Below are 13,198 nucleotides of genomic sequence, written 5' to 3'. Positions count from 1 at the left end.
AAAGCTGTTGCCTTTCTTGGACTTGAAGCCGAAATGGTCCCTTAAATACGGCCAGGGGTTCACATCGGTTTCTTCGAGTTCAGGGTCAGCAGAATTCGATGGGGTTTCTTTTATCACTGGATCCCTAACACCGATGTCAGACTCCATCTTTATTAGGCACTAGGCATGTGCCTTTATTTCCAATGACTTCTAACTGTACACAACCCATGATGGTGCCAGACATGACTGCAAATCCCACATCTGACAGTCTCATATTTGGCAGCATCACAGGTATGTGTTTATCACTATAGATAATATATACATAGACAGTGGGGATTTTTAAGTGCTGGATGGTGAGCCACATTCAGTCTCATGTCTTTTCCTTACACTTAGCCATTAGCTTGCAGTTTATACCAAGAGTAGAATTAACAACCCTTTTTTCTGAAACTTCTTTATGCCAGCTCCTTGAACTGTTTGCTTGTATAACTTCATCAATTTAAACTCTTCATGTTTAGAAACACCTTCATAAAATCTGATCATCACCATATCAGTCATTTTGCTAAAAGGCAAGAGTACAGAGGGTAAAAAAGCTTTTTTGTAATTTCTTTGAGTAGTACTTCTCCAGGCTTTTTGAAGGACATTCAAAGCTCTTCTTTGGATGTTGTCTACTTTTTGATCCATTCTCTGTCAGGATGATCCCACAATGCTTCAATAATGTTCACACCCGGCTCTGTAGAGCCGATAGTGTTCTATTGTGTGTTTTTTCTCTCCAGGTAGTCTTTATTCAGTTGCCAGTATTTTTGAGTTAACTGTCATCTGGAAAAATTGAATGATGGATCAAAATCTGACGGTGCTTTTCTTTGTACATAATTCCATCAATGTTGACACCATTGGCTGAAATGCCAACACAAACCATCACAGAGGTGAGATGACCCACTACAGCTCACCTTTCTTTCAGCGAGTCTGTGTAACCCTTCTGCAGCATTGGAAATGAGTTGTGGCTTTTTTCCAATCAACAACACTGGTAATATCTGAGTATAGTGTGCTTTACAAAAACCTTCATTCAGTTCAATTCAGTAAATCACAACAACAGTCGCCTCAAGGAGCTTTATATTGTAAGGCAGACCCTATAATAATATTTTACTTGTTTCCCTGAGACATCATTCTGGATTTTGGTTATTCCTTGACCTATTTTGTTGTACTGAGCAGCATCTCCATAATAACTGACTCACACCACTGACAGTCCTGACCACGCATGCCATGATTGGTTAAAGTTCTCTTTAATTTAAAATAAGCATTTTTCTAATTGGCATTTGTGTGCATCTCCCGTTTGTGATGGCTGGTTTGTGAAAACTACACGTGCTGTATCTGTCCTTTTGTGCTTCTTTTTATTAATAAGATGGAAAGCATTTCTCATGACATCAGTGGCAGTGTAACATATATTAGCTAAATAAAAAATGAGCGCTGTGTATAGCAGAAAGCTGTTTCACAACTGAATACCCAGTATTCAGGTAGCGTGGTGAAACTAAACTTTTACATGATAACTTTGTCTTGCTTGATGCAGACACAAAGATATTTACATAGCTGTTCTATGCAAATGCATGCACACATACATACAAGTATGGACACGCACTCACCTCATTTCCCTTTCCTTCTCACTTGACCTAAAGGTCAGCTAAAGGCCAACTAATTGAGCCGAGGAAGAATGCATCATTAATTATGAATACAGTGTCAACATATAGAGCTAGAAGATGAGGACAGCAGAGGAGAAAGTGTGGAGTAGAGCGACACTATATGTTGGGTTGCCTTCTTTCTCTCTTCCCACCTGCTAAATGTCATTGCTTTCCTTGTCATACCTCAGGTCACGGTGTGCTCGCCTCCTGCTGCGTCTACACACACAGACACACACAGACACACACTCATTGCACAGACAGGCTTCTCATTGCTGGCAACAGTATGAATGTGATTCTAAGATACACTGAAATATGAATGCAGTGCTCTTATGTTGAGATCTGATTGGATTAGTTGTTCTAACTCTCTATACTTTGAACTCAGCCCTGACACACGTTTGTGTCAGGAGCACTAAGCAATTACGATTCAGCAGATGTTACATTTGCACATTTAAATCTATATTGATTAAATGTTTATCAGATTTTGGATCCATTTGCATCTAATTCCCACTTTTGGTAACAGAACCCTGTAACTCAATCAGCAGCAGTAATTGTCCTATTTGCATGTACTGCAGTCCTGCTGCTGGTTGTTGGTGGTGTTGCATTGCAAGTGAGCTGCTGGAAGGCAGATAAATGCAGGATGAGCTGACTGGGATAAATACAGAGTAGAATAAATGGGGCTGAAGGATTTGAAGGACAATAATTGCAATTTGTTTCACCAATACTGTGATTATATTTTATAAATTAACACTGAAGAACACTTGTGACAAACTAAATAGACTTTCTATAGAAAAATTGTACACGTTTACTTCACATTTATTAAGGAAGAACCTAAGACTGTGACTGGTGTTCAAAAGATTACAATTTTAGGTACTGTGGGAAAAAGCGAAGGAAATGAGCTTCCACTGAAGGGTGCTGGAGCTCTAGAGGGGGTGAGGGGCTCGCTCATATGGGATGGACTCAGAGTAGAGCTTTTACCACTTCTCATCAAAAAGGAGCCAGTTGGGGTGGTTTGGGCATTTGACCAGGATGCTTCCCAGACACCTCCTGTGTAAGGTGTTTTTTTGCTTCCACCTGGGAAGAGATAATGGATTATGTCTCTCCAACGCCTTAGTGTCCTCCTTGAGAGCTAGATTAATAAGCCCCCAGAACTCATACAAATGATTTAGCATTTCTCTAAACCAAACTGTGGTTGCTGGATGATCAGACATGCTGTCATAGCCCAAAATAGTGTTTAAGTCACTCTTTTACTCTCTCTGTTTTGGTGCTTTCATGTGCTTTTATTTTTGCTTCTAAGCATTATAAGTGGTCTGTTTGTTTAATAATATATATGGTTATGTCTTTGTTTTATTATTCATAGACTTCTCGCTCTTTTCTATGCATAGATGCTTTTGTGCCTTTGGTTTTCTTATAGTATTCATGAATGCCTTCAAACTGTCAGGAATTGCAGGGAATATGTCTGCGTGGCTGAATTGGGCACATTTATATGATTGACCCAAGTACTGTTGTTAATTATTGTGCATTTTCTATTAAAAACAGGCAAAACAAAACAAAAATTTTGTTTTTAGTTTAGTCAGATTGGAGTAGGAAAATTTCCATGATCACTTGACCATGATGGGATCGAGAATAAAAAATAAACTCTTTCATTTTACTTCTTACTTTAATAATAACAGAAAGATTAAAACCTTTCACCAGAGGCACGCTTTAGCCAGGTCTTACCAACTTTACATGGGTAGCATATAATTACTATACTACCATTACTCCAGCTGTTTGTTAATAGTTGTTATTCTCTATTTTGTCTATTTGTACATACTGTATGCTGTTTACACCAGCACAAACAGGGCTTTAAATACATTCTGCCATGCAGTACTTTGATAATTTTCCCTCTCACATTGGTCTCACTGAATTATATTGTAATTATAAGCTTGTCATCATATTAGCTTTTAATTTATACCACCAAGTGCATGTCTAATCCTGCACTGTCTTTTCTTCCAGGTTGGGCCTCTCCAAAGCTACCAGGAAGCTTCTCAGCACACACTTTGTGTCTGATGACAAGTCTCAGCGCTCGACACCAGGATTTGGAATTTTTGTTTAACCAAAAGAAAACATTCTTTCTTGAAATGTGACAAAGTCTTGTTTAAAGACTCTGGTTCATGAGCAAGGATTTTTTCTTCGCTGTGAGCTCTGTCACAAAGGTGCAAACAGAACTACAGAGCTACAGCTGAGGGGCACTGGTAGCCCTGAATAATTGCCCCTCGACTGAAGGCGCCAAAAAGGCTTTTTCTTGGATTGTCAGCATATTATTAAAGGTCACTATCCTTTCACCCCTCTTCCCCCTTGAGCCCCGTCTCGCTGCTTCATTTTTTCCCTCTCTTTTTTAAATTTCTCAGCCCTTGACTTTCAGATTATTGTGGGATTAAATATTTGGCCCTCAGAAACCCCTGTTCAAATGTCATTTCCCACCCAGGAGTATACTGAGACTGAAACTTTAACCAAAATAACACCCAGGAGGAAGCAGTGAAGGAGAAAAGAGGGCTGGAAGAGGAAGGAATAAAGGAGACTGAAGGGCAGATGGCTTCACTGCTCGAAAACACCAACAGCTGGATGAATAAAACATTTGAGTAGAGAGCGAGTCGTGACATCTGGCTGAGGAGTGAGTGACTCGCGTTGCTGCTTTCCTCCTTTCTCCTTGTTCACTTCACTCTTTTCACTGACCTACATCCTTGTCTTCTTCACCCCCTCCCATCCATCTTTCTTTTCTCTCATGTCATCCTCGCTCTCTCTGTGGACACAGGAGTTCAGGTGGTCACTCAGACAGACAGAAACAAGCTTGTGACTCTGCTTGTTTCTACTTCTTGCGTTCCACCTTTGCGTGCCCTCTCCTGCTTGCCCTCCTTGTCTCTCTCTCTACCTCCTCTACGGTGTGGTGTGTGTGTGTGATGGTGCGTCCCCTCCGCTCGGCCCTGGAGACATGCCTGTGCAGGAGATGGCGGTGAGTCCTGTCAAGTCTCTGTACTGGGAGCAGTTCCCTTCCATGTCGCAGTGCCGCGTCTACTGCACGCCTGTTTACCACGAAGGCCTGGTCTATGTGCTCGGGGGCTGCAGTGAGACCGGCATGCCTCTGGACAGCGTTGAAGTCCTGGATGTAGAGAGCCAGACGTGGAGCCAACTGCCTCCACTGCCTACTGCGCGGGCGGGGGCCTCAGCTGTGGTGCTAGGGGGCCAGGTTATGGTGCTTGGGGGAATGAATCAGCAGCAGACCCCTCTGGCCTCTGTGGAAATGTACCACCCCGATGAGGGCAAATGGGAGACAAAGGCGAGTCTGGGTCAGCCATCCATGGGAGTCACCACAGTGAAGAAAGGTAAGAAAGCGTAATCCACCTGCGCTGCTCTGCTTTGTGATATTGTTGTCACAGTTTTCTCACTTTGAAACTTAAATCTGCTGATCTCAAAGAGCAGTGTCCAATCATGGCTTAGTGTTTGTAACCAGTTTAGTTAAAGATGTACTTGTTATTGGTTTACTGCAGCTTTGATGAGGTTACAGGTAAATATTTGTAGGATGGGCAATCCTTTTAATTTTACATTTTCAAGTTTTACCTCTTTCCATATACTACTTCCATTCATCCAATGACTGGATTGTTTCATGTGTATGATCACTGATGTGCCATCTAGTAAGGATGTCCCAGAAAGCATAAAGGTGACAGGCAGCCAGTCTGTTAATTTCAATGTATTTTTCTCTTTTTTTGCCACATGTTAGCTATGTTAGCTTTCCTGTTTGCTAGCAGGAAAGAGGTGTTCTATGTATGTTGGTCAGTGTTTTTGATTTATCCACCAAATGGGGTTTAGTGAGCTGATACACATGAAAAGCTTAAAGATGACACATTGCATGTGGGTTTGGGTGGCTGTATCTCAGGTTTTAGGTCATCTACTAATCAGAAGGTTGGTGGTTTGATTCCTTGTTACTTTCGTCTGCATGGTGGTGTACTTTTGGGTACTGAACCACAAGTTGCCCTCTGATGCATCTATCAGATGGTGAATTTTGAAAAGCATTTAGGTTTAGAAACAAGTGCTTGTGTGATGAGGCATGTTTTGTAAAGCACCATATAAAAACCAGTCCACTTCTCCTTGGCTCTTCTCTCTTGTGTTATTATGTGTGATGTAATACTTCCTGGGGCGCTTGATTTATTGGCTTTTAGTTAGATTTATTGCCATCAACAAAATAACTACTCTTTCACTTCACTTGTTGCTGGTCAATTCCGTTTCCCACGCACATTGCCTTTGTGTGAGGAGCTGCACTCACAGTGAGAGCAGGGAGAGGAGAAACTAGCATGAGCAGAAATAACAGCAGCACACAGTAAAGACTCCCACACTTAGCTGAAATGAGAAAAATGCAACAAAAGGCAAGTGATGACATTAATTTTTATTTTTCATTTACTCTCATTGTTTTTTACAATGCTGATCTGCTGATACAATGCTTTGTATCAGCAGATACACAAAGCCAAGTTAGTCAGCATTTCACCAGAGCTGAAAAAAGCTAGATCATAGAGATAGCGTGTCCAGTCTTTGTTTGACAGGTTTACCTTATTGCAGAGCATTCCTCTGCTTGTGTTTGATTTTGCATGCCCTCCCTCAGTGACTCCAAAAAATCTTTACATAGGCTCATTAAAAACTGATGAAGAAGAGTATGCAGCTGCTTTGACGTATTTGTAAGGCTTTAAAACAGTCACAGCAGAAACAAACTCAATTCTCCGAGGTGTCGAAGTTAACTAATTAGCATCACATTTTGGTAGAAGCTTTTCAGATGCTAAAGTGTCTCCTGAGTGGGAGGTTTTTCTCTTGTGATTAAAGCTGAGTGGTGCTCAGATCGATTGCTGCTCGCACAAGTCGTGATGTTGGTGCTTAGCTTTGGTTTAGGTTCTGTAAATACTGCACGTGGCCAGGCCCAAAGTTCTGATTATGTAAATGGTCAGTAGATTAGTTGTGGGTGTCTGCGCTCATGTCTACTGTGTGCATGCTTCCTCGTGTACGCAGAATGTCACCGAACGTAGCTCGTGCAGAGGCAATCATCACGCGGTCTGCCTCCACTGAATAAACATACTGGACTTCATGCTCATTCCCCAGGCGTGTGCTGGCTGTCAGTTTGTGTATGTTGGCAGGAGGAAGGGAGAGTCGTGAGAAAGCGAGGCTGAGGGAGAAAGAAGACAAGACAATGAACTGATCTCCTTTCCAATAAAGGGGAAAAGATGGAGTGCATATCTTTAGCCAAAAAGTCCAGAGAGATTCACATTTTTACAATACGGAGCAAAAAAACTGAGAACAGAAGGAGAATAAAAGAGACATCCACTTGTTGAAGTGCTTCTTCCTGCTGTTTCTTTTGTTTACATCTCAGGCTGCTTTCTGTTGAGCGCTGGCCTTGTAAACTGAGGAATCAATATGACCTTTCAAGGTAATAGAGACAGAATAAGGGAATGTTTCTCTGATGTGCATGTATATATGCCTTATACTGTTTTAAATATGCAAGAGACAGAGCACAGGTGCTGCTGATGAGGGAACTGCAGATCGGTTTGATCCTTGTAGCTTGTTTTTGGAATGTGTTATCAAATGAATATTAAAACTTTACATGGTTTAGTATTATGGGTATATTATGATGAAACATTGTGCAGCTATGATGCAGTATTTTTGTGAAATATGCAGAGAGATGTATTAGAAACACTGTCAAACATTCTGCTTTTGGATCAGTGATTCTTTTTATCTAAAGTGTTTGGAGGGAATTGGACTCTACTAAATTTCCTTGCTATTAACTGAATGGCAGAACTCTTGGGTGTAGGACTTAACACCGGTAATAATCTAGTTTTAATCTACACATATTTGGTGTGTGGGAGATTTCATGTTTTGAAGTTTTAGAATCTTTGAATAACTGCCTGATGTTACTTTTTTTCTAAACATACTCTAACACTAACAGTTCTGTCTTGCATGAAAACAATGAATATATCTACTTTATATCCATGTTTTCTATGTGCATCATCAACTATTGATAATGACATTATGCTTTGTGCTAAGTTTAGCTGCAGTCATTTAAAATGTATAGAATCGAGAGCATATTTTACGACTTTTTTCCGGGGCGTCAAGTCAGCTAGGGGCACTTTTCAAATAACCCGACTGGCTAGAAATACAAAAGCTGCTTTTTAAATGAAGCACCAACTGTAATACATAATATAGGCTGAATTCCACACAAGCAAGAATAGATGCATCCAAAGTGGTGATCTGTGAATGAGTCTGATGGGAAAAGTGCTGTATAATGTACCATATATCATATATCATATATCAAAAGGGCTGCATTCATTAAAAGCAATATAGAAAAATGACTGTGTCTGTTAATAGATTTATCAGTAGCCATGTCAAAGCCCCATTACCAAGACACCAGAAGATCTGACTAAAATTACAGTAGTGTATACTGTGAAGTTAATGTGACGCCTAAATGAAGTTATTCTTGTGATAAGACAATGTTAGTGTTGTTCTTTCAGTTTTAGTCCCAGTGGTTTTAAATGGTGTATGAGAAAAAAAAATATAAAAATATATAAATATACTGCAGATGCACCGATTACAGTGTAAGCTAGTGATAGGGATTTTTTGTCAACTCCAGTTTTCTATCCAAGTACAACTAACAGCATATGAAAAGCAAAATCAACTTTTCTTCAACCCTCAATCTTTATTTTCATAATAATAATTAAAAGAAATCAAACCTTATAAATTTCCCCAAATTGTTACTTATTTCAGTAAAACAACTGAAAATAAAGAGGTGCCAATAATTCATTGAAAAGGTTGCTGTACATCCACCTTTGTGTGATAGATTTGATCTTACCAAACAAAAGCAAGTGGAACATATTTATATATAACAAAACAAATGTCAGGTATTTGAGATATTACACCATTTTCCAATACATTTTTAAATTCAATACATTTTTTCCACCCATCTTATTAATTTTCCCCATAACTGCTTTGATCCTTTAGCTCTTATCAAGGCTGCTGGCTTGTGGCTGGCTCTCTGCTCTGGATACAGCTTTAGCTTTAGCCTCTTTGCGTTAGTGCAATGTTTCAGATCTGTTAAAATTCAATATTTATGTTTACCCAGCCAGCAGCGAACTCAAGCAGGAACATGCTTTGAGTGCGGAAACCAGTTTAACCATTAGAGAAAAAGTGCCATTACAGAAAAGCTTAACATTAACAGCATGGATGCTCATGTTTCCAGGCTCGTAGTTTCCAGAGAAACTGCAGTGCAGTGTGGAAGGAAGTAGGAAGGAAAAAATACAAAGGAGTGCAACTTATAGTTTTCTATCATTTTTTTCATGCACTATTTCCAGTCTTCTATCATTATTATCGTTTTCCTTACCATCATGATAGCAGCGTAGTGTATTCATGTCTTTGTGTTTGTTCCCAAACTCCTCTAAGACGACAGCTTCAATCTTGATGAACTTTACCAAGCGTGTCTGTGAAGGCTCTCAGTCATCCAGGTCATCATAGTCTAAGGAGCTTGGAAAGAAAAGCGTCTGGACTTCTTTAATTTTCTTGAAAATTACCAAGCGTACCAAGATTCGTAACATCTATATAGTGATTAATTAAATTATTTTCTTCAAATATAAAGTGACGTTTCTTTTTCTCTGTATTTGTATATAGAAACTGTGGGATTGAGGCCAGTTTATGAGCGTCCGGCCTTTTTACACACGCAAAGTGAATGTTTGCATGTTCATGTTTGCATGTTCATGTGCATGTGACACAGACGGTCATCAGAAGGTTTAACAACTGCCAAGTTTTCATTGCTATCTTTGCCATTAACTGAAGGAGAAAAATGAACATGACTGGCAGGGAGAGGGGAATCTTTTGAAAGATTTGAATTTATATCCAAAGAACCAAAACCAAAATAAAAGTCCACAAGTAGTCACTGCAAACAGCGGGTGTCGTTTATTTTTACGAGGTAAAGTCTTACCATGCCTTTTCAGTGTTTTCCATCTCAATTTCTATGCTCACAGTTACTGATATTCATGTGAGGGTCAAACTCTCTGATCTGTATCTCTGTGAAGGTTCTCAGTCATTCAGGCATTCTAAAGAGATTGGAAAGCGTCTGGACTTCTTTAAGTTCCTTGCAGACGTTTGACCTCTCATCCGAGAAGCTTTTTCAGTTCTAAGAGCAACTGGTGGAGAGTCCCAGACTTTAAGCCTTATGGGAGTGTACCCCCTATTCATAAACTCATGGCACAACATAGAAGAGCCACCTCGACTGGACAAGACTCGGCTGTCCATCTGCACCTAAAGGACAAAGAGGACGCCAGTGTTCACATTTTGGACAGAGAAGACAGATGGTTTGAAAGAAGACTGTGAACAACCATCTTTGAACAGAGGCGGGGGCTTACGACACCAACTGCCTGCCATCTATAATCCAGTTTTGAGATCCCTTCCCAGACACCTAAACGCCCACTCACATCCTGGGCCTTTTGACCTCAGTAAATCACATGATAGGGTGGGGCTAGGTTTCACAGTGGGTTCACTCGAAACCTTGGCTGATTGTGACCTACACCCGTAATGACACCTTGGCTTGTGTGATTAGGTAGAGGATCAATAGGGGGTCCATGACCCTCTTGGGGACACTCCCATAGGGCTTAAAAATCTGGGACTCTCCACCATTTGCTCTTAGAACTGAAGAAGCTTCTCAGATGAAACATCTTCAAGGAACTTAAAGAAGTCCAGATGATTTTCTTTCCGACCTCTTTAGACTATCTCTGACCTGTAGCAAAATGTCAAAAGTAGTGCTCTTTCCTCTTTAATTGACTGTGTAAATGTGTAGTTTTAAACACTGTGCAAATCACGTTTACTATTAGTTCAGTAGTAATTAAGCTATTTAGGCTTATTATTTAGAGGCTGATCAACAGTTACAAAAACAGAAAGCATATGTAAAGGAATCAACGAATATAGCTGCCGATGAAATGGACTGTAAACATGTAGGATGGGGCTGTTGACATTTCATCTTTTCCTGGAAGTTGCTTTTTGTTGTTGTCTTCTCAACTCTAACTGTAGTCTGATGCAGGCCTGGCAAAAACCATAGGGTGGGTTTTTACTAGTAGAAAAAGGGATAATAAATAGCACCACAGGTAAATCTTGACACTGAAAAAGCTTAGGACTAAGTTGGTGTGTGTATTAGGATAATGATTTGCCCCAAGTGATGTCACAGATTAGTGTTATTACTTTGGTTGTTAAAACCTTTGTTGGACAGTTACACAAAAAAGTAGCTATTATACATTACATTATTTTCTCTTTACTCTTAGTTAGTGAAAACTACTAAACACTAAGTACGTGGAACGACAAGACATAACCTGAAACATGAAACACCTGGGACTTGGAAACACGAAAGGAGATGAGCAGACCATCCAACAACAGGCAGAGGAAGACAGAGGACTAAATAAGCCAAGGATAACGAGGGGATGGGAAACAGGAGGGAAACACAGCTGGAACTAATAAGACACAATTTGAACACTTTGAACACAGGACAAGGGACTATCAAAATAAAACATGAAACAGGAGACAAACTCTAAGACGTGGACTTGACACAGGGACCGGGGAAGAAACCGACATGGGAACAAACAGAAAGGAACGGGAAAACAGACACACAAAACGAACATGAAGACAAGGGAGACTAGACATGAAATGTGGAATAGAGAAGAGGCACAGTAACAAAACTTAAAGATTAGAAACTACAAAATATAAGCAGATAGTAACTAGGAAAACTTGAAATACAAATGACTACACCATGAAAAAAATCAAAGAATATTCATAAACCAGAAACGCATAAGCATCCCCAGACCCAGGACCATGACGGAGTCATTGCTTTTGTTACCTGTTGGATATGAGGTTCTGGCTGCTGGGGTGGAGTCCACATGCATTCACCCATAATGTCATTCTGGGTTTTTGGCTAGTTTCACATTAGCATGCTGTCTGTGCAGATGTGTACCGAGCTGTGTTAGCAGCAAATTGCAGTTGTCTCAGTTGCATTTCACCATCACTCTCGTCTTTTGGTGAAATGAAAATAAAAGCAATGTCTAATGTTGGTTTTGATTCATTTTTGATTCATTGCTCAGCTGTAGCTGTTTGTCATTTGTGTTACAAATGGCCAACACTGAATACAAATGCTGTGTATATGTGCATACTCCTGCATGTGTAGCATCCTGACTGCTGTATTCTGGTTGGTACTGTGATATACTCTAAACTATGCAGTTCCCTGTACGAATTCTTAAAGTGCTACTGATACCATAACAGGCAGAATTCACATTTTGAGGCAAACTTTTGTTGTGAAACTGTTGTAGGATCTTTCTTTCAGGGATGCAGAATTTAAATGAGATATGAGGTGAGCCTGATGGAAGTCTAGAGTGATGAGAGGCAGTGGTCTTTAAATTTTCTTACTTCATTTAAATAATAACCATAAGGCGATGAAGGTTAGTATCCAAGGTACAATGTTCTGGCTACAGCTGGGAAGTAGCACCAAGGGACACACGTTTACCTCCTCACACAGCCATGAATGCAGTAAGAATCTAGTCTCACAGTGAAATGTGTAAAAGCTACTTTGTCAAAAACATGTATTAACCTCACCGAAGGCTCTAAAATTCTAAAAAGCCTTTTTTGTTCTTTTCTGTAGACCTTTATTGACGGCGTCATATGAATAGATTTTTGCCATTATTTTTGCTCTTTGTTCAGTGTTAGATTTAGTCTGTTCATTTGCTATGTTAGGCTTTCATATGTTTTCTGTTACTTTTGTTGCAAATGCTTCTTTGGTTAGATTTGGGAAAATGTAAGAAATTTGTGTGATATTCAGGAAATTTTTCACATCAGAGTTTGGGTTAAATAAACCCTTTCACAGCATTAACTCATATCAAGGCTCTGTTTTTCTTTTTACTGTTTGCAGGACAGGGCGATAGAGGGTGTGGAGCTTTCATGTTCACCTTATGGGTTTTCTCAGGGTACTCCTGCTGTCCAAAGACATGCATGTTAGGTTGATCGGTGATTCTAAATTGATGTGAGCATGAATGGTTGTCTGTCTCTCTGTGTTAGTGTTATGGACCACATCCTCGGAGTGGTTCTGGCTCAGGAGGTAAAGGAGGGTGCCTGTCAATCGAGAGGTTGCTGGTTCTATCCCTGCGGTCTGCATGCCAAAGTATTCTTGGGTAAGATACTGAACCCTAAGTTACTCCTGGTGTGTTCATTGGAGAGTGAATGTTAGATCAAATTTATGCGTAGAATATGGGTGTAGTATAGAGTGCTCATGTACAACACAAGTACAACACATTCTGATGTGAAATTAGACCAGAAATTATAAATTTATATCTTACAAATTCTGTTGAACTTATTTTTCTCATATATTTTAAATAAAGCATAGATAATATGGTATAAATTGTGAATTTCATCTGAAAGAACAAATCCATCTGAAATTTCTCATAAAACACAGCTATTTATTACATTCCAGAGAGTTCAGTATAATTTCTGGTTCAATGCTGCTCAGTACAAAA

At 39.8% G+C, this 13,198-nt stretch overlaps 1 protein-coding gene across 1 annotated transcript in view; it reads left to right on the top strand.

Annotated features, from left to right (window-relative positions):
- Positions 1-13,198, top strand: part of LOC146645113 (uncharacterized) — a 195,425-nt gene that overhangs the window by 49,682 nt on the left and 132,545 nt on the right. Inside the window, exon 2 of the mRNA XM_085394284.1 lies at positions 3,645-5,011. Within this exon, the coding sequence (XP_085250410.1) occupies positions 4,621-5,011 (391 nt within the window). The 5' untranslated portion in view covers positions 3,645-4,620. The remainder of the gene's footprint in view (positions 1-3,644; positions 5,012-13,198) is intronic.

This window comes from Rhamphochromis longiceps, linkage group LG20 (genome assembly GCF_057381845.1).
Source record: "Rhamphochromis longiceps isolate RC_006_pf linkage group LG20, R_longiceps_female_GT1.1, whole genome shotgun sequence".
NCBI lineage: Eukaryota > Metazoa > Chordata > Actinopteri > Cichliformes > Cichlidae > Rhamphochromis > Rhamphochromis longiceps.
Note: the sequence above shows the minus strand (reverse complement) of the source record. Positions and strands in the feature narration are given on the sequence as shown.